The following is a 21,894-nucleotide window of genomic DNA, read 5'->3' on the forward strand; positions in this document are numbered from 1 at the left end:
TATATGGTATAGTTATGTGTGAAATAAATATAAGATCAGTTCCATTCCTATTTTCACTGAGTGCAGTGCATTCGTTTCCTGGTGCATGCTTTTGGCTTATAGTAATTCATGTAAACTCTGATATTGCTGCAGCTCTGTTCTGTGTCTGTCAAGTACCACGTGTCGAAAACAATACTTCCATTCACTCATTTCGAAACAAAATGGGTAATGAGCCTACATCCAGACAGCTATTCGGCACGAAATGCTTTTATTTTGAAAATACATTTCCGGTAACAGTCACGTTAAGTGAGGCAAACCTAACAATCCGACCGTCTCTCAGCACCATCCAAACATTAGCTTGCTAAATAGCTTCCAGCTACCCAAACTGAAGAAAACCGAGCGCTCCATCCAAATAATCTATGAGTCGCAAACGAAACCACAGTTTCACTGAAGCGAGCCTGTCTCCTGAAGCCCACGGCGTCTTCATGGAGCCTCCCGGGTCAGTAAGTGCAGCTGACGGTGATTTCGTGGAGCTGGAACCCGACGAAGAGCTTCTCTGCTCGGTTAGCGACATCACTGAGCACCTCGGGAGAAACATCACCGTAGTGCTGGAGACTGCGTTGTCCGAGATCCGTAAAATGGTCAGCATCCGGATAAGAGTATTGAAAATGGAACTTCGCGAGAAAAGCGAAGAAATCGAAATGTTAAAAGCACAACTGGATACAGTTCAGCGGGATGGTAGGGACGCATTTCCTGGCGTGGCGAGCGTAGAGCCGCCTGCAGAGGCTGGCTTCAAGAAACATGACTTCAGCTCTGGAGCCAAGCACAACAATATCGACCCACGGAGAGCCAAAGCGCTCATGTCTGGTGTGAAGAAGGAAAATATAGACGCCATTTGTCACTATCTGATGAAAGACAAGAACTCGAGAGGATGTGCTGAAATGGACGGAGACCAGAGCGACCAGGCCGGTGACAGGGAGGTGCGCCAAGGGCCAGACCCGCATTCCCTCAACTTGTGGTCGGACAGCGGGATGGCCGGGACCGTGTCTATGCACGTAGATTCCGAGTCCACCACAGATGACATCTTCAGCATGCTCCCTTCCGGTAGCAAGCGAATGTATGAATATGAATGGATGGCACCAATGGAATACACTTCAGACCTGAAAGGTAAACACACATAGACGTAGTCATAAATAATGCTTATTTACTTATAACTTGATGACTAATATGACTACAGAGCCAAGTACGTGTTTACCACAATATAGAAACGTATAAGTGCTTGAAGTAGTTCTCCAGGCTTGTTGAAGGGCATCCAAGGCTCTCCAACTCCAAATGCGTCCTAAAGCATGACTGAGCATGCGTTTCACACGCGAACCTCTCATGAACTCTTCTGTGCACATAGTGACCATTTTTGGCACTTTTTTTTGTAGTGTTAAAATGGGAACAAATTATGTGTTTTTGCAGTTTGCTGCTAAAACAAAATAACTAATGACATCACAAGCCCAGCACGTTCAGGGTGCATCCTCCTGTTGTCCACGTGGGGACAGTGTTTATATTGCAAACTGTCTTTGGTAGATTTTTTTACCAGCGTCTGTGACATTCAACAGTTGGCTCACTGTTTGGATGCACAAAAGAAAATAATGACTACACTACACACTAACTACACACTAACTACACACTCCAAATAAGCCGAGTGTCACAAATCTTTTACCATCACTCTCACTCTTCCCCTGGTTGGTGTGGTGCATTTTCCTACAGAAATGGGGAGTGACATGTTTGTTTTTCCTTTGTTTTTCTCACAAGCACTTTCTGCTTGTGGCGGCGTTCTTTAGAAAATCCCATTTTTACCTTTTCTTATTGCACTAAATGTGACGATGCATTCATGGAAAGCATCGTGTAAATCATTTATCATAAGTCTTATTGTGCTTTGCCTATCAGCAAAATAAAAAAACTGGTACATATTGGTTCACACTTTGGACAAAAGTTGAAATGAGACACTGCGAGGTTGTGTCATTTTAAATCAGTCATGTGATTTGGGGGCCACTTACTTACCCTAACCCTATACAGGCCTCTATGGGGTTAGGTAAGTGGTGCTGGCAGACCACCTGACTCCAGGACATCACCATCAAGCACAATCATTACCTTTTTATGAACAGCATAAAAATGTAATACAATAATATATTCATACACTTCATGATAAATTTGATTTCCATTGTTGACTTTTACTTTTCTGCAAATTCATGTTTTGTATTTTGAACTTAATTGTTCAAAAATATCCAATAATATATCAACATTTTAGATCTGGACAGTTTTGCAAGTAATAAGTCTTTATATTGATTTGATCTGTTGTATCAGTCTATTTATATGGTAACCACTGGCTTGTAGAACATTAATATTAACCCTGATTTTTCTGCTATTGTGCCACAGTTATAAAGGAGCCTGATCATGAGAACGCCTGCACCACTGAGACAGAGAATGATGGGAATGAAGATGACTCGACCACGAGGGAGGGGTCGATACCTGAGCAAGCACAGACTCCGCTGTCACGTGCCCAGCCTTGCGACTTCTCTATGGAGCCTCAGAGCTCTCCAGGGGAGGAAGGGAATCCTTTGGAGGACTGCACAGACAGGCCTGAGGCAGGTGCGAATGTAGCGAATTATTTTAAAACCCCGTACTTATTGCATACAATTACAAGTGGCATATTGCAATACCAGGTCAGTGTATACAGCTGAACTTTAATACTGGTGGTGACACATAGATAGGTTGTCTGTCATCAGTGACAGAAACTTTGATAAGAAAATAACTTTCATTTTGTGCACACTAATAAATGCAGCTGCCTGGTTGCTGCGCTCGGCGATGAAATTTTGTTTAGTGTTTATGTCATAAATGTTATCGTGAATTTATTTGAAACACTGTGATTTAATTTCAAGGCTAAATCACCCACCTTTAAGTGGTGGTTCACAACAATAATCAACTCAAGGCATGTTGTGTGGTGGACGTTTCAAATAACGACTGAAACCGACAATTTCAAACTAAATATTTACTTGGTGAAAATGCTGATGTTGACGAATAGCAAGGGATACATAACTTTCATATTCTGCACATAACCTTCATAACATCAGCAAGAGGCTAGCAGCAGCACTAGGATAATTCCCTGCATTTCAAAATAAAAACACTTCCTGTCTATACCTTTCACAATAAAGCAAAAATGATTGTCACTAGCAGTTTAAACATAGCTGCAGTTTATATATTCACTGTAATAAATGACAAGGAAGAATAAGCTGAATCAGCTGAACCCAATATCATAAAGTGTCATTTAATTTCAATTCACAACATCCCCCCCCCCCCTCCTCACCCCCCCATCAGCAGTTGTTCATCAGTATCCAGCTACCTTACATCTCTAATGGATGTGATAGCCGAACAGGTCTCTTCAGCAAACTTCCTCACAAGTGCGAACATTACATGAACAAATGCGTTTATCGCTCCCTGGGAATAAATGCTATTCTCCCGATCCTCCAGGTTTGGGAGGGTCAGTTATTGTCTCCAGTCAAGACAACATCTCCCACTTTCAACACTTCAGAGCAAATCCAGAGCAGTTCACTTCAGAGCCGTCTGTCAAGTTGTCACTGCCAGTGGCTCCATAAGCTGGTTAAGAATCTCTACCCATACTTCGTCCTCGACCAATGACCCCCCCAGCTTACGTTGATCGTCTGAGATAGGGAAAGTGTAGTCTTTGGCAGAATAGAAGTGAGTCTCCCCCAAACGGACCTCTGATGCATCACTGTATATATAAGAAAGAGGTCGGGAATTCAACATGGCCTCTACCTCAAGTAAAGTAGTTAACACCTCAAAGTTCAGGACTCATCAAGAATGGACGCTCTCCGATGCATTCATCACAGTATGAATGTGTATGAATGTTAGATAGTAAGCACTTAACGACTTAGAAAACGTGCTTGTGTGGTGTGGATGTGGGTTTGATTGGGTGAAAGAATTAGTTGTATAAAGCGCTTTGAGCTTTGAGTGCTTTTCTACTCTATCTGAGCACTCAGAGTAGAAAAGCACTGTATAATAACCACTCCATTTACCAGATGTGGGGTTCAACACCTGGCCCTGTGGTGCAGTCAGAGTAACAGAACTGAATACGCTCAAAACTAGAGACGGCTGTGGATAGAGCAGGGTAGGACTGGGCGATATATCGAGTTTTTTTTTTTTTAAAATATTGATATATTTTCATACGACATATAAGATGTGACAATATCGTTTATATGGATATAGTGTATGTTACGTTATAACTATTCTTGTGGAGCCGCAAGTTTGCCTCTCTTTCATCCACTTTTGTCTCTACGCAACGTTACTCGGCCTCGCCTCTCCTTCACTGAACACCACTCCCCCTCCTCCCCCATAGCTTCGCCTGCAGGCAATGACAAGATGGACACGGCAAATCTCCGTTAACGAGTTACCGCGGATCGCCCCGTGCGTGGGGGTGGACAGCGTCAACATGTTAGCGAGCTAACCGCCTAACACCATGGCCTAGCATGGCCTAAAATCCTTTCATTTTCTCATAAATTGACAGCGCGCCTTATGTATGAATTCTGGTAGTGCTTGATGACCGCAAACCGATTTTATGTGGTACACAGCGCTCAGCAATCTGTCAAATGTTTCAGTACGACTTTGCTAAGCTACGGAGCTGCACCGCTTGATGAATTGTTGGAGCATTACGGCTACCGAGGAGCCTCGCGGAGTGTTACGTACTGTGCTTCAACGTGATATTACCGTACTGTGTATAAGGACCATAAATGGCACCTGTTCAGAGACGTGGTTATGAAGCGGATTTCAAACTCAAGGCTGTCAGTCACGCAGTAGAACTTGGGAACAGAGCAGCTGTGAAATCTGTCTGTTATTATGCTCAGCGTCTGTCAGTTTACATTTTGACTGCACAATTGTGAGCTTTTTGTTATGCACAAAAACATTTTTCTTTTATTTATGGAACATTATTATTTAATAAATGCTCATAATTTATTTTTGAGTAATTTCTTCATGTACATCTACGCTCTATGTTAATAAAAGTGCCTGTGTGACATCTGGGACACAGCAAAAAGAACTCTGTTTTTGTTCTTACCTTATGGCTTTAAAACTAAAATATCGAGATATGAATTTTGGGTCATATCGCCCAGTTCTAGAGCAGGGCACTATGACCAAAAATATTTATCACCATATACATTTGAAAATTTGCGATAACGATATAACTGACGATATGATTGACACTAAACAAAATACTTTACAACTCCATAACTTTATTAGTGCAAAAAAAAAACCATCAGTGTATTTTCACTTAAACAAGCAGCTGTTTTTTATGTGCATTAAAGTTATATAAACATTTAACATTGCAAATGCAAATTCCTTCTTGACAGTTTAACCAAAAGGCATTTCCAGTGGAAATTGGCCGACTTATCCTCAGCGTAACCATGTATAATATCCACTAAAGTTAAAAAGAGGTTATGCACACACAATACGGTAACATTATGTTGAAGCACAGTACGTATCACTCCGCAAGGCTCCGCCTACGATAGCCGTAATGCTCCGACAGTCCATCAAGCAGTGCGGCTTCGTAGCTTAGCAAAGTCGTACTAAAACATTTGACAAAATAGTGCTTTGTTGTGTATCTGACGGATGAAAGCTTAACCAGTTCCACACCACTGAAGTTGCAGCATTTTTACAAACCAATTCTGGTTCATCCGTTTCATTCAACGATCCGCTTTCGCCCTTCTCATTTTCCGTCGCCGCCATGCTTTTTCCGCCATGTGCGTATGAAAACAAAGGCACTGCACATGCGTCATTTTCTTATTTTTGCCCAACATTATACCGGTATTACCGTGAACGGTATGATATGGCCCAGCCCTAGTTGTGGACTCTCCATTATCCCCCCTCACCTTACTCAAAAGCACTGTGTCTGCTGTGGAAACCTTCAGATGTCTGGGATCCACAGTCTCGCCTCAGGAACTGTTGATCCAGTCTATAATCCAGTCTGTTCTCTGCTCATCCATTATTGTAGGGCTTGGATCAGCCACCAAACAGGCCAAGACCAGACTACAACGGACAATGAGGTCTGCAGAAAAAGTCATTGGTGCTGGTAGGCGCTACAGAGCACTGTATGCCAAAACAAGAAGACAGCGTCTTTCTATAGGCCATCACTTTGATGAATACTTACTACATTCACATAGTCCTGTACCAGTCATAGTACAGGACCATACCTGCTGAAATCAAAGCGTACTGCATACACTGTTTTGTTCTTTTGTATGTAATTACTTATCCATCCCTTATTTATCCCATAATTTCATTCCAACATTTTTGCTCTCTGCACCATACGTGTTGTTGTTGTCTTTGTATACGCGCGCACATACGTGGTCAATAAAACTGATTCTGATTCTGACATTTCCACGACCACCTCATTTGTGTGCACTGTCTGTCCACATAACTCTCAGATCTGGTGATTTTGTCCCATTTGCACAGATTCATGGCTGCGTTTGACAGAATCTCCTTTGCTGTTGTGGTAACCAAAAAGGCCTTCTCCACAAATGGTAAATGGACTGATTCTTATATAGCGCTTTTCTACTCTCCCGGAGTACTCAAAGCACTCTATACAACATGTCACATTCACCCACTCACACCCATTCTCACAAGCACTGACTCTAAACTGAGTGCTTTTCTAACTACATTCACACTCCGATGGATGCATCGGAGAGCAACTTGGGGTGAGTATCTTACCCAAGGATACTTGGCATGCAGACTGGAGGAGCCAGGGATCTAACCACCAACCTTCCAATCAGTAGGTGACCTGCTCTACCTCAAGAGCTACAGCCACCACATTACATGAACTGCAACGGAAACGCTTCATACTGCCTGAGATGTTTTCTTATGGTTGCAGCTAACAGGAATAGGCCGGCTAACACACCAAATACCACTCATTCACATGTCTGTGAAGGTTCTCAGTCATCCAGGTCACTGTAGTCAAAGGAGCTTGCAAAGAAAAGCGTCTGGACTTCTTTAAGTTGCTTGAAGACGGGTGAGAGGTGAAACGTCTTCAAGCAACTTAAAGAAGTCCAGCCGCTTTTCTTTGTAAGCTCCTTTGAACACTCATTCACATAATGCACAACTCAGTTTTGCAGCCTTTGGTTGGAGGTCCATCAAGCCACAGAAACCAAACAGCATGTGTGTCCTGTTGTCCTAGAGCAGGGGTAGGCAACCTTTTTGATGACGAGTGCCATCTAAAATTTCCTCAGAAGTCAATGTGCCATATAATTGCATTAGCAATAAATTTAATAACACTCTATATTAACAGTTGCTGCGCTGAGCGGACAGCTCCTGAAACATTTGAAGTGTCAGAATGTGGAAATTTCAACATTGCTTGAAAAAACTGACAGCTAGCAACGTCCCTCTCACCAGTAGGCTAAGTGATTTTTAGCCAATTACAAGTTGAATCTGGTAGTTGGGGTTGTTAGCTAAGATACCGTCATTAAGAAGCGGTACAACTAATGTGTCTATGCGAGCTAATTTGCAATGTGCACCGCTGGCCCGGCCATTTATTTTTTAATTCACTGCATGAAAACAAACGCTGTGGTGACAGTGATGTACAGTCTTGTTGGTATATGTATGATTTCTATACATTTTACATCAGATAAAAACTTTGGTTTAAGCTTCAGATAATTATTTAATAAAAGCTAGATATTTTAAATGAAAATAAGAAAGTATGTCTTTGTGCCCCCCTCTCCCTGTTAATGCCCTACCTGGCCCCCTGGCAAAACTTTCCTAGACCCGCCCCTGCACAGTTACCAGCTGTCAGCTACTTAGAAAAGGATCGTGGTGTTATTTGTCTCTCAGAAACAGTTGATAACTTCAACTCATTCATGTCACCTAAAAGGTAAACCTGTTTCTCCATCACCTGCTCAGCTCTGATGATTCAGTAAGGACATCTCCTGGTTTCATCTTCATGTTTCCCTCTCACCACATATACAAACCGACATCATGACCAGCAGCTTTACAGCTGTGGCTCCAGCAAACATCAGCTGATACTAGAAATTAATATTAAATAAATTCTAACAACAGCTGATCAAGCTTAAACGTGCTGCTGTTGTTTAGCGCGACATCCGCTGGTTTCCTCTTTCTGGCGCAAAGTCAGAGATAAACAAAGGAGAGACGGGACTTGCATCAGAAATACCGATCAGCTGATCATTGATCAGTTTCATGATTGAATGAGAGAAGAAAAGGCAGCTGACAGCGTAAAGATTCAGAATGACTCCAGCTTTGTGTCTTTTTTTCATTCTAGCTAAAGTACAGGACAAACTGTGTTCCTTTTCAGCTCAATACGAAACGCTTGATATTTTCTCTGAATACGTGACGATTCCGTTTTATACGGCATGGTTGGCAACCCTACTAACTAACCTTATGAATAAAATAAAGTTCACTATTAGTAACATCATAGCACCACCCAGCTGTATAGAAACTCCGTCATGCTAGGTAGTATGCAGTACGAGTTATTGTAACTGACAGTAAAAAGTCAGCACAAGGAAAATAAACTCCACCTAAACTTGGTTTATATCTGACCCAGATAGACTGCAGGTCATAACTTCTTACCTGAAGTTCAGTTCATTGATCAATGGTCATGAAAATTTGCATAATTAAGATTAAGGAACTGACCTCCCAGCTCATTGTTCCTTCAGTGGGCTGGTTTCAGTCATCATGCAAATGTACTGTTTATAAGACTGAAAGCTGCAGTCAGCTGAGACTGAAAATGCTACGTCCAGATGAACAGAATCAACTTTTGGAGAACAATGGAAAATGCATAACATGAGGAAAGACGAGGAGAAAAAATAACTCAAACAGGGAGATCAGTTTGAGAACAGAAAAAAACACCTCAGCACATGAATCAGCACATCTCACTACATAGAAGACATAAGCTTCGAAGGCATTTGGAGGAGGGGGGTGATTGTAGGTCTGTGTCAGTGTACATGCATATGTGTGCGTATGAGTGTGTGTGTGTGTTCCGTGTTCAGCCGAGAGAAAGTGTCCCTTCACCCAGTTAGACAAAAGTCAACAATCTTCGGTCGACGCGGGTGGCCTTGAATGAGGAGGGAGAAAGTCACAACACAGTCTTGTTATCCAAAGGAGGATTGTTATTCCCGTCAGCTTTTGCCTTGAGCATCCAGCTGGCGCCATGAGATGAAGATGGTAGTTGTTTTGGTTAGTGCGAACAAACTGCTTCCAATTTTACAGTTGGTCTAATGTCTGTCACTGGTCACCAGGTCTCTCAATTCGTGTTGTTCTTCTTCAAGATGTTATCCATATAGCAGAGCCATGAGCTTCTCCAAGATCTTATCCATATAGCATTCAAAAACACAGTCTGAGTACTCACAGCCCTGTCCATCGTCTATCATGTCGGCCAGCCTTGTGGGATTTTGAACAGCTGTAGCCGCTTCTTGTTCTTCAGTAAGCCAGGTCCAATCAGCCAGAACTCTGTTATCGTGGTTCCGAATTGGTAGATGTCGTTCACTGTCCTCCATCGAGAGTGTCGCCAGACACACGACGCAACTTACCATCGAGTAGCCGTCAGCAAACGTCGCCGCAGGACAATCAGGCTCTCCCAAGCCCAGGAAGGTGTCAGTTTCATTAAGGGACCAGTTGATCAAATCCATAATTCTTCTTTAGGTTTTTAGAGAACCAGTCTGGGAGACTCTCTTAGGGTTAGAGAATAAGCGAGACTATACAATAGACATGAGAAGCCAAGCAGGAAAGACAAGGGAGAGGGAGAAGGAGAAAGTGTGACCGCCTCCATCAAGAGCCAAGAGAAGAAGAAGAATATAGAATAGGGCAAATTATTATAAACCTTGTTTGTAAGGAGCAGGATTTTCAATGTAATTCTAGATTTAACAGGGAGCCAATGAAGGGAAGCCAATATAGCAGAAAGCTGCTCTCTCTTTCTAGTCCCTGTCAGTGCTGTCACTGCAGTATTTTAGATCAACTGAAGGCTTTTTAGGGAGTTTTTGGGGGAACGTGATAATAATTCATTACAGTAGTGCATTGAGAATATCCTGTTAAAAAAATGACTCCTAAATTCCTCACACTATTAATGCAGGCCAAAGCAATGGCACCCAGGTTAAAGATCTGGTTAGATATCATATCTCTAACATTTTTAGTGCAATGACCTCAGTTTATCTGAATTTAGGAGCAGGAAGTTAGAGGACATCTAGGTCTTTGTTTTTAAGACTTTCCTGCAGTTTAAGTAACTGGTGTGTGTTATCTGGCTCCATGGATAGACAGAGCTCAGGATCATCACATGGCATTAGAAATCTTGGAGTCATTTTTGACTATGATATGTCCTTCAGTGCATATATGTAGGACTGCTTTCATCCATTTGTGCAAAATCTCTAAAATTAGAAATATTCTGTCTCAGAGTGACATGCATTTATTAGGCTGGACGACTGTAATTCGTTATTATCAGGATGTCCTAAAACTCCCTGAAAAGCCTTCAGTTAATCCAAAATGCTGCAGCAAGAGTACTGACAGGGACTAGAAAGAGAGCAGATTTCTCCTTTATTGGCTTCCCTTCATTGGCTCCCTGTTAAATCCAGAACCCTGCTCCTCACATACATCTCATCAGTCAGTGGACTGGTTCATTCACACAAGCACTTTTTCTATATTGTTTTTAACAGCATAGTTTGTGTCTAACGTTCACCCTTACTTAGTATCTTGCACAAGGATATTTGGCATGCAGACTGGATTGAACCAACAACCTTCTGGTTTGTAGGTGACCCGCTCTACCACCTGAGCTGCAGCCACCCACCTTATAGGACCATATCACCCCATTAGAGCACTTCTGATTTGAGACTTTCTTCTTAGAGTAGTTACGGTATCCAAAGTCATATCCAGTGAGGATGCAACACTATTAACAACTAGATCTGGGGGAGCTCAGGTAGCTGCTCTCCTCTATGTTGGAACATGTCATCGAAGACGATAACAGTGGAGGAATTATATCCGTAAACTTAGTTACAGCACTTTCAGACTGTAATGCAATTTATTCCCTACTGCTGTGTTATTCATCATTGTAAATTTAACTGTCTTTGTTTCAGACCAGCAGTTATCCAGTCACACCTACATCTGCTCAATGTGTGGAACCTTCTGCCCTGACTCTTTCTTTCTGGAGGAGCACATAAAACTAATACACTCAGACTCTGCTGGAGCCCTGGCTCTCCAGGCACTCCAGTCCACGTCCTCCACTACACCCTCCATGGGAGATAGCAGTGGTGATTCCAGGAGGGCTGGTGGGAGCCAAAATGAGGGAAGCACACAATTTGGGTCTGTTGCAAGCATCAGTCAAGGAGGGGGTCCTATAAAAAAGGAGATAAAAATTGAGGGGGGGTATGAATGTGGGGACTGTGGCCGCCGCTTCAACTACCTCGGCAACCTGCGGCAGCACCAGCGCATCCATACTGGAGAAAAACCCTTTGTGTGTCCAGAGTGCGGGGAGAGATTTCGCCATGCAGCCCGCTTAAAAAGCCACAGGCTAATTCACAGCGGTGCCCAGAGCCCGTTTCCTTGCCCTCAGTGTGGGAAAGGTTTCTCTGTGCTGTCAGGACTCAAGAGACACCAACGGGTGCACACTGGTGAGAGTCCATACGCATGTCCTCAGTGCGGACGGCGCTTTAAAGAACTGGGAAACTTGTACACCCACCAGAGGATTCACAGCGGGGCCACACCCTACCGCTGTCAGCAGTGTGGGCGCAGCTTCCGACATCTGGGCACCTACAAGAGTCACCGCTGCACCCCGGGACAGTAATCGGCCTCTGCTTCTGCTCTCCACACTCCTAATACTATGAAATCTAAAATGTAGATCAAAGATAGATTGTGATCCAGAGTTTGACTCATAAGTCGTAATTTCAGTGCTCTCTGATGACACCGTGAGGACGCTGGACATGTGAAGACTCGGTTTTATGAGATGATGCCCCAATGTTCATGTTCTGTTATATTCATGATGGAGATGTGCTTAATGAGCCTCAGTGTCTTGAATAAACTGACCTCAAGGCAAATACATTGAATTGTTCTTTAGCTTTCAACAGTATTGCAACGCCTTCATCACCAGATGAAGTCTGAAATTCTCTGAGAATAATCGGAAACCACCGGCAAAATGATTATTAAGCAAACCACTGGTACAAGTTACCTGTCCTGCAGTGAGATTGGTAAAGTTTTTTTCAATGTGTATACATTGAGCTTGGAAGTCCTATGGTGTATAGTGTATAGTATGGTGCTTATAAACATGACGGCAGGTGTGTCATAGCTAAATTCTCAAGAACCTGCTGTCTCTAAAGTCACTTAACTACTTCCTGAAGTAAAGCACAACATATTTTTTAAATTTAAAACTGCTTGAACAGACACAGAAACTTGTCAGCTTCTATGTGTAACAGGTAAGGTCCTAGATTTCTTCCTTTCTAATGATAAGAATATCATATTCACAGCCACATTTCTAAATTATGGCAAAATATTATATTTTTAAACCGGGTTTCATTTTGTCTGTTGTTAGTATTGCATCCACAAGGTCACATATCAGGCAAGCCTTTGGCTAATTCTTTTATTTATTTATTTTTTGCCATAATGACAAGTTCACCTGACATTGAGAATTAAAGCTAGAGTATAATTTCTTTCTGGAGTAGCTGCTGGTTCACAGGTTTTGCTTATCAGGACATAAGAAATCATCTGGTCCTTTGCAGAGGGTTTGATTTTAGATTTGAGAAGTGATTCTACTCTACCGGAGTTGCAGCTCATTGAACATTGTACACACATCAAGAATACCTCTTCAGTCATTAAAATAATTTCATTTTGATCTGCTGACAAATTAAGGCGATTTACACATCTCTTTTATTAGCGTATAGTTAATATAGTTAGTATTTAAATATGTCCAAATGAAATCTTCAGAGCTCCGATGTGCAGCTGTCAATGTCAATATAAAAAGCAGCACTAAGGGCGCAGTTAGAGCTAAAGTTACTAACTCGAATTAATATTAATTGAAGCACTCTGTGCAATAAAACACCACATTAATAACTTTCTGCAGCATTATTCTCTCATCATGTCAATAAAAATGTTGCATTTAACTTACATTTTGTATATTCTTTATATTTATCATCATCATCTGGTAACATTTGTGATTCGATTGGGGAAAAACCCAAGAGATCACTTTATGCGGAAGAGTCATATGACGTGCAAAAGTCCCATGTTTATATGAGCGCACACAGAGCTCGGCTTAACAGAGACAGCTGTTAATCACTATTGTGATACCTGTTATTCCCAACTTGGGTTTTAGGTTTGTTGAACAAGCAAAGGCAAAAAAAAAAGAAAAGCCTGTGTGTGTTTGTTTCTGGAACACTGAACTTTCTGCACTTATTTCAAAAGATCCTGAAACATCAACGCATTTTAATAATTTACCAAAAACGATGCCAAACTGGAGTAATGGCGTATGAAAAGCTAAGTACACTCCATGAACTCAGTAACTTGGAGAACCACTTGAAGAAGATGTTTTCTGTGTGACTTTATCAGTCTCCTCATCACATTGTTGTGGAGGGACTTTGGCCTACTCTTGTTTACAGCGTTGGTTCAGTTCAGTGTTTATGTACAGGTCTGCTAAGGCCCACCACAGCTTTCACGACATGGTCTGGACTTCGACTGGGCCATTGCAACACTTTCTTTTCTGTTTTTTTAACCATTCTGTTTGATATTTTCTGTTTTGTGGTCATTGTCCTGCTGCAGTATTAGAAAAGCTCATGACTGCTTCAATGACTACGAGATCATGTGGCTGCAAAACAGAACAAGCAGACCAAATAATTTTTTGTTTTGTTTTTTTGTGTTTGTTTACAGTTCCTTCATGTGAATTTGCTGTGACATCAAACCCTGGGTCAGTGATTTTGAATATTATCCACTTGTGAATAATTGTTCTCACTGCAGAATGAGATGCAATTGTTGGAAATGGCCTTTAACCCTTCCCAGATTAATGGTCAGCTTCCCTGAGTTAATGGCTTTCCTCCTCAGCATTGTGTAGACTTTTTATCTCCTGAAAATATGAATAAAAATAAATCTAACTACAAGTATTGGCTCCTCTATTATACACTATGTTACTCCTCATATTATTTAAGTAATAAAATGATCTTTGTTACCAGGCCAGTAAAACACTGGTCTTTTTTTATGCATTCAGAAACTTGATGACATGCTGGGATATTTCAATCAGAAAGGCAAAGCATTTCTTATTTGACCAACATGGTTGAAGTATGTTTAAATCATGAATCTTTGATAACTAAAATGTAACAGTTTGACTCTCGTAGGTTCATATTAACTGATTTGTTCTCAAACCCGCTGAATCTCCAGGATCCCTCTTACACGTGTAACTAAATGGACGGACCTGACGAAGCTTTTGGACAGCACCACCCACATGTAGACTGTTTGTGTAACACCAACAAAACTTGGCTTTTGTGATATGTTTGCTGTCCTGATGCTACTTTGTGTTTATATTTAAAACCTAATTCTACAGTTTGTGTGTTTGATGATACAAAATTGTGAATTGCAGAAAAGTCATTAGCCACTGAAAGAAAGAAAAAAAGCACATAAGTGTCAAACATGAGTTTGACACTTATGTGCTAGAGGGTGTGGGAAGCCATAGCCCCGCCCCCCAGAGCATGGGACATATCAGGAAGGAACTTGGGGTTAGTAGTAGTTAGGATATTTGGCATTCTGACTGGGAGCAGCAGGGATCAAACCACCAACCGTCTGATTAGAGAAAGACCTGCTCTACCTTCTGAGGTACAGCTGCTCCAACTTAACATGTGTCTCATTGGACTGTGGAAGAGCCTATAAACTCCACAAATATGCTCTAGCTAACCAGTTAGTTTAAACACAAAGCCCTCTTGCTGTAGGGCATCAGTGCCAGTCACCTCACGATCTCAATGTCAGATTCTATTCCTGCATTTTGTGTTTTAAGACAGAGTATTTTATACACCATTAAAACTGCCTGAAAGATATCCATGCAGTTAGCTGTGCTCTGTGTCAGCCCAACTGAAATCATAATTTCATGTAGTAGCTTCTTTTCCCTGACTTCCATCCACAGACAGATGTGCACAGATGTTCAGACCTCGGTCAGATAGTGGACCAGCGTCGCTGACGAGAGAACACATCCACTGTGCCAAGACATTTATTGTATTTAACATTTCAAAGTTTGGCACACTTTTGCTCTTGTCTGCAAACATTAATAGCCTCTGCAGTCCAGCTGGCCCCGTTCCTTTTTATTATTCTGCACGGGCGTCTTCTTCAGCTACAGCTGCTGTGAAACATGAATGTGTGATTGAATGTGTTTTAAAATATATCAAGATACAAAAGTATTCTTGTCATTGATTAAGTCTATGGTGTTCTACCATCTTCAGTGTTTTAAGGTTTTAAAATAGGTTATAGATTTGTCTGGATTATTTTTAGCCCACACATTGAATTTTAGCGGTGTTTCCATGTTTTTCTTAATTTGTTTTCTTCACTATTATCTATTATAGGATAATGTAGGAATGTTTTCTTTTTAAAGCAACGTTAGATGACGGTTTAACAGAGGTGCTACATCATTTCAGTGTAAAAACATTTCACCCTTTTTCTTGGTGTAATGTTGGCCCATCAGCACAACACAACCCCTGTCTGTAAGTGCTAAAAGACAGGTAAAACACAGTGCTAAGCAATGTAGAAACGACCTCTTTCCAATAAATAAACACATGTTTCTGCAACATAGGGACTACCTAGGTAACAGAAACTACTACCTACCCTATCCCCATTATTGTACGATCTACTGTACAATATAAAGCACCTTGAGGCGACTGTTGTTGTGATTTGGTGCTATATAAATAAACTTGAATTGAATTGAATTACCACTACACACACAGTGAATATAGGTCAGCATACATCGCTGTGCGGTCTGGAAAAGGCCTAAGACACTACTACAAAACTTTAGACACTTTTATTCTCCTTGTACAGAGGTGTGCATGGTCATGAAATATACAAAGCAACAATTGGTCAAGAAGGAGGTTTTGCCTACCAGGTATTCATCAGTGCAATTCTGGTTTCTAGTTACTTTTGCTGTTATTTATACAACTGGAACTGGATCTGGAAGACTGCTAAAAGTACAGCAGTGGTGAGAAAGCACTGCTGCATGCTGCATGGAGGGATACACATGCTGACAAATATGGCAATAAAATCCTTTAGACCCACTGTTTCACCAACCTTCTACTTGCCTTTCACTAACCCCTGTCTTCATGACTAACGCACTACTTCCTGTTATATTTTTGGAAGGTTGAGTTGGAGCGTGAGAATGCCTTGGGGTATGGCTGTCTTGACCTAGTGGTATAAAAATAATATTTAAAAACAAACAAACACATAGTTTAAAAAAGATCTGATGGCAAACCTCGCCCTTTTGTGAGGCCATGAGGGCTGGTATGTATTAGGATGCTTTCTTTTTATCACGATTAGAGCGAAGAGTTAAGTTTGGGTGAGTCCCATGAGAGCCTGTGGTTTTTAAGTGGGTTGTAGCACTCTTGACTTAGGGAATGGCTTGGTTAAACATTGCCTCCCAGAAAGAAAATGTGAAAGGAAGTTATGGGAACAGGAGGTGGGGTTCCAAAGGAGGCCCTAGACTGACCAATTTAAACTTGTTATTAATGACTGCCTGAGTTTTTGCATGGCAAACATCTGGATTTCTCCCACAGTTGGGCTGATGCACCTCCAGAACTCCCACCACAAGTCTCTTCCACCCTCGGCTAAATATTATCTCACCTTACAACCTGTAGAACTCCCATAAAGTACACTGGTTTGGAGGTGCGCCACAGTCTGTTTCGATTAGTGGCTGTCAGTGTGACAGCAGCGCTGTGCTATCTTAGTGGCTGGAAGTGGTCGATCTCTGCTCTGTAATGTTTGGTTATCAGCTTGGTCACAAAAACATGTTGTTCTGTCAGAAACAATGCTTGGTGCATTTTGCTATGTCAGTCTAATGCAGTACAGTCCCAAAACAAAGCTGAAACAGTTGCAGAGACTATCCAAGTATCTTTGGTTTGTTTCCCTGTCACAATCCAAGCTGACCAGGACAAAGACACAACACAGTGGAACTGTTTCTGGCCTTTTCTATATTTATCAACAGTCCAAAGCAATCTTTGTCTTCTGAGCATGAAGCTGCTGCTGATCACTCCCTCTCTTCTCACCCTCGCTTCAACTACGTCCATCAGCTTTATGCCTGTGTAGTTACTATAGCTCGGCACTAGCACACTTCAGTATTCCTCAGACATCCTTCCATTTTCCAAGACTGTGTTAAACAATCCAGTCAAAAAGTCCACTGTCTGTCCACAGGTATGTTATCTGGTCTTTTCTATTCTTCATCCTCTTCATCCTCTTCATATCTGCTCTCACTTCTTCTTTAGTAATGCACTCCACTCTCTCATTTACTATCCTCCATCTGTCATCCCTCATCTCTTATTTTCAGCATTCATCAGCTCCATAAAGAACTCTTTCTCTCTTCTCTTAGCTTGTACATCTGAAAAGTAAACATACTTTTTCAAAATGTTAAAAAAAAAAATGAGAGAAATCAGAAAGGTCTGAAGTGACTTGTGAAAATGCACTATTCTAGTCACATTATTATGACTGAACCAAGTACAAGTACCAAGTATAGTTTTTATATTTTTACTAGTGTGTCACACAAACAGCAATATTGTCAAAAAAAGTAAGAAATCTTTGGGGGTGCTTTGATTCATTTTTAGGGGGGCTTCAGCACCCCCAGAAATGAGCTAAACCCCCCTTTCCTAGATTAAATAAAGTTGAGACCCTAGCTAAACCAAATTTATCTCATAAATACGCTATCTGTTCATCAACGTTGTCTTGTTGTTTCCAAGTGTTCCAGTGTGTAGGTCAGTACATATTAGCCAGTCAGTAGGTCAGAGGTGAATCATCTCCGCTGACTCCAAGAAACAGCAATGGTGAGTCACAGAGGTTTGTAATAGTTACTGGAAGTTAACAGCATACACAATCTGTGCCAAGAGATATAGCAGCACAGATGTTTGAGATGCATTTTTTAATTGTAAGAAGTTAAACAAGACTCTGTCATCGGCACGCATCAATCAAATGAATTTGTTCCTGATGACCAGGCTTGGGCAATCCTGTTAGCAAACACGTAATACTACTCAGTACCACCAAACTAATTACAAATTCTGTTCTCTTAATGTTATTTTATCAAACATATTTAGTCTTCATCTTGTTCATGGGGGTTGTTAGCCTGTGTTCGGTTCATTCTTGGCTGATAGTAAAAGCAGAGTGAACACAGAGGACCAAATTGACTAAAGTCGCGCAGTCTAATTTCCTCATATGTCAATTAACATTTCTCAGTAGATTTCAAGAACCTCAAAGTATTCTGTCCATCTTTTGAAGAAGCAACTTCTTCAATGATATGTTTGTTTTTGCCTGAAGATATTAGAGGATATCTTGATGCATGCTCAGTCATCCGGACGTTTTCAGTGGGAGAAAAGTTTCGTCACTGATTCAGGTGACTTCTTCAGTCTCAGCTGACTGCAGGTTTCAATCTTATAAACAGTATTCACAGAGAGTTGGGGAATGGCTGCAATCACAGAATTGTAAGATGGTGAAAGATGTGCCCTCAGGCCCCCTCCTCGATTCAGAGATGGTCTTTCCCTTTTCACGTAAATGGCCTCCTTGACTCCGCGCTCAAACCAGCGTTCCTCCCTGTCCTGGATGTTACATCCTCATCATTGAAAGAGTGTCCACTGGCCTGTAGAGTCCTGGCCTGACGAGGTGGCTCTTCTGTGTTGTAGCCAGAGGTTGTTTGGTTTCCCCGATATATAAATCCTGGCAATCCTCCTGCACTTAGCAGCTACACTATGTTACTCTGGTTGTGTCGGGGGACCCGATCCTTGGGGCGGACCCATTTTTGGCGCAGCGTGTTTTGGGGTTTTTGGGAAACCTGCAGTCAGCTGAGACTGAAGAAGTCACCTGGATGAGTGACGAAACGTTTGTCCCACTGAAAACGTCCAGATGAACAGAATCAACTTCTGAAGATATTAGAGGATGGTGATCATTTATATCATCTGGCTCAAGTATTTCAATGTCACATTTTTTCAGACACCTCCTGGTTTCTGAAATGTTGACTACATTGCCAACAAAGCTTTCTGCAGAGCAAAGAGACATTCTTAATGGTAGGATTTATACAAACAGTAACCAGTTCAGAGTGCACTGACCTTCAGATAACATCAAGTCTTCATGGAAGAGGACTCCTATATCGAGTTTTTAAAAAATATCGATATATTTTCATACGAGATATAAGATGTGACAATATCGTTTATATCGATATAGTCTATGTTACGTTATAATTATACTTGTGGAGCCGCAGGTTTGCCTCTCTTTCGTCCACTTTTGTCTCTACGCAACGTTACTCGGCCTCGCCTCTCCTGCACTGAACACAACTCCCCCATAGCTTCACCTGCAAGATGAAAGCGGAAAATCTCCGTTAGCGAGTTACCGTGCGTGGGGCTGGATGGCGTCAACGTGTTAGCGAGCTAACCGCGCTAATGACATGCAGCCCAGAGGGGCTGCACGGCCTAAAATCCTTTCCTTTTCTCAAAAATCGACAGTGCGCCTTATGTATGAATTCTGGTTGTGCTTACTGACCGCGAACCGATTTTATGTGGTACACAGCGCTCAGCAATCTGTCAAAAAATGTTTTAATATGACTTTGCTAAGCTACGGAGCTGCACTGCTTGATGGATTGTCGGAGAATTACGGCTACAGAGGAGGAGCCTCGCGGAGTGATACGTACTGTGTGTGTATAAGGACCACAAATGGCACCTGTTCAGAGACGTGGTGCAGCTGTGAAATCTGTCTCTTTGTTATTATGCTCAGCGTCTATTAGTTTACATTTTGACTGCACAATTGTGAGCTTTTTGTTATGCACAAAAACAACATTGTTTTCTTTTGTTTATGGACCATGATTATTTAATATATGCTGATAATTTATTTTTGAGTAATATCTACGCTGTATGTAAATAAAAGTGCCCGTGTGACATCTGGGACACAGTGTGACTAAGAACTCTCTTTTTGTTCTTAACTTATGGCTTAAAAAAAAAAAAAAATCGAGATATATATCTTATATCGCCATCCAGCTAAAAAATATCAAGATATGAATTTTGGGTCATATCGCCCAGCCCTAGCTTGAACCACCCAGGTAGCCATTATTAACTCATGTTTGTTGGTTGAAAGCTTTTTTGGAAGCAATCTAGAGCAACAGCTGCAAGATGATCAGCACATAAACATAAGACTATTCAATTTAAACGTGACTCTATTACAAATATATGCTGCGAATCCACGTAATAAAAACCTAATTATACACTAACTAAGAATCTCAGAGCTCATGAGACCCATTAAAGGAAGTGCACATCATGGATTTGACCCATTAGGACTGGGAATGTGGAGGATGCATGCTACTGGTGACCACAACATATTTGATTATAACTTAAAATCTATTTTATCAATGTAATAAAAAGTGTTTCTTCCACTTAAAACTGTAGTATGCTTCATGCCTAATGTGTCATTTGACTTCTTAGCAAAAGTGGTTTATGTTAATGTTAAAAATTAAAGAATTTGATCATTTTGTTAGTTAATACTCAAAACCAAGCCATGATGTCATTAGGACCTGCTTTTAAATAAAGCACAGGAGTGTTCTACACAGGGACAATGACTGTCACGTAGTAAAGTGCACTGTATGAGTTAATTCTTTAAAACAAAGTGTTATTAGAGGGTTTTTTTCAGGTCTTCTATTAAAATTGATATATATCAGCACTACTTGGTCTGAGTCATACTGCTACATGGTTTGTGTCACAGTCTTATAATACACTTAAAACTTTGACAGACTCGGATTTTGTGGTAGAAACAATGAGCATTGCTAATTAAGTAAACACTACAGGGACTAATAAGAGTTCACATGCCTGACGCGTCCAACCGACTGTAATCTAATTTGTAGAAACAACACCAACTTACAAAAGAAACAAAAAACATTCTCCTGTGCAGTTAGTGAATAGCCTGGGTGTGTGTGCAGATGTCTGGGTGTGTGCGTGGCTGGGCCTGGGTCTGGCTGAACCGTGGCTCCTTTGGAACATGGTTATGGATGGTGGGGGTTGCCCCTCTGGGCACTGGCCAGTATCCACACCCTACTTAGTGCCCTGTGGACCTGTTCTCAGCCTCTGGCTCTGACTGGGTCGGCTACTCGTTGCCTCTGGTTCTCTGAGACTTTGGCCACAGTTGTCATTAAGGCGTCGGGCTTCAGGTCTTTTGGGGTCTGTGGATGGGCCATCCTACCCCCAGCATGGCTCTAACGTCTTCTTCAAGAAAGAAAGCAGTTGGAGTCATAGGATAGCTCAACTTAAATATACTGAAGTTTCTTCATTGAAAAAAAATATAAATAAGATAATCACAAAACATTAGTGAATACTTCACTGGGTTTTTAACAACAACAACATAGAAACACAACTGATAATGCAGGAAAATGTCTATGGGATGTTTGAAATTGCTTTACTTCATCCACTGTTTTGTAGCCCGTTAGCTCGCTTTGGTCACATAAGTTAGTATCCAGTCAGGTTCAGCTCCAAAGTGCTCCTGAATTCTAAGCAATTGTCCAGGTGTTGGGTCACATGCCTCCACACAAGTGTACTCGGCTGCAATGAAAGAAGCAGTGGATGGTGTACACCACAGTGAAACTCAGAGCTGCTCCTTTGTGTCAGGAGGTGATCCGGTGGCTCTGCGTCATCAAGGAGAAACCCGAATCAATTGGCATTCCCATGGGATCTTTGAATCCCCTGCCTG

The 21,894-nt window shown here is 41.5% G+C and overlaps 1 protein-coding gene across 1 annotated transcript; it reads left to right on the plus strand.

Annotated features, from left to right (window-relative positions):
• The first annotated feature begins 217 nt into the window (after positions 1-217).
• znf16l (zinc finger protein 16 like) lies at positions 218-14,105 on the plus strand. The gene is made up of 3 exons (XM_026160908.1): positions 218-1,146; positions 2,407-2,619; positions 11,103-14,105. Exons 1-3 carry the CDS (start codon positions 399-401, stop codon positions 11,807-11,809), a joined length of 1,668 nt encoding a protein of 555 aa, XP_026016693.1. The 5' UTR covers positions 218-398; the 3' UTR covers positions 11,810-14,105.
• Positions 14,106-21,894: the final 7,789 nt, after the last annotated feature.

The sequence above is a fragment of the Astatotilapia calliptera genome, chromosome 3 (assembly GCF_900246225.1).
Source record: "Astatotilapia calliptera chromosome 3, fAstCal1.2, whole genome shotgun sequence".
Taxonomy (NCBI): domain Eukaryota; kingdom Metazoa; phylum Chordata; class Actinopteri; order Cichliformes; family Cichlidae; genus Astatotilapia; species Astatotilapia calliptera.

Excerpts from the sequence above, each read along its gene's own strand:
- znf16l (XM_026160908.1), top strand. The coding sequence starts at position 399 with ATGAGTCGCAAACGAAACCACAGTTTCACTGAAGCGAGCCTGTCTCCT. Across the intron at positions 1,147-2,406 it reads ATACACTTCAGACCTGAAAG|TTATAAAGGAGCCTGATCAT; the intron begins GTAAACACACAT and ends ATTGTGCCACAG. Across the intron at positions 2,620-11,102 it reads CACAGACAGGCCTGAGGCAG|ACCAGCAGTTATCCAGTCAC; the intron begins GTGCGAATGTAG and ends TCTTTGTTTCAG.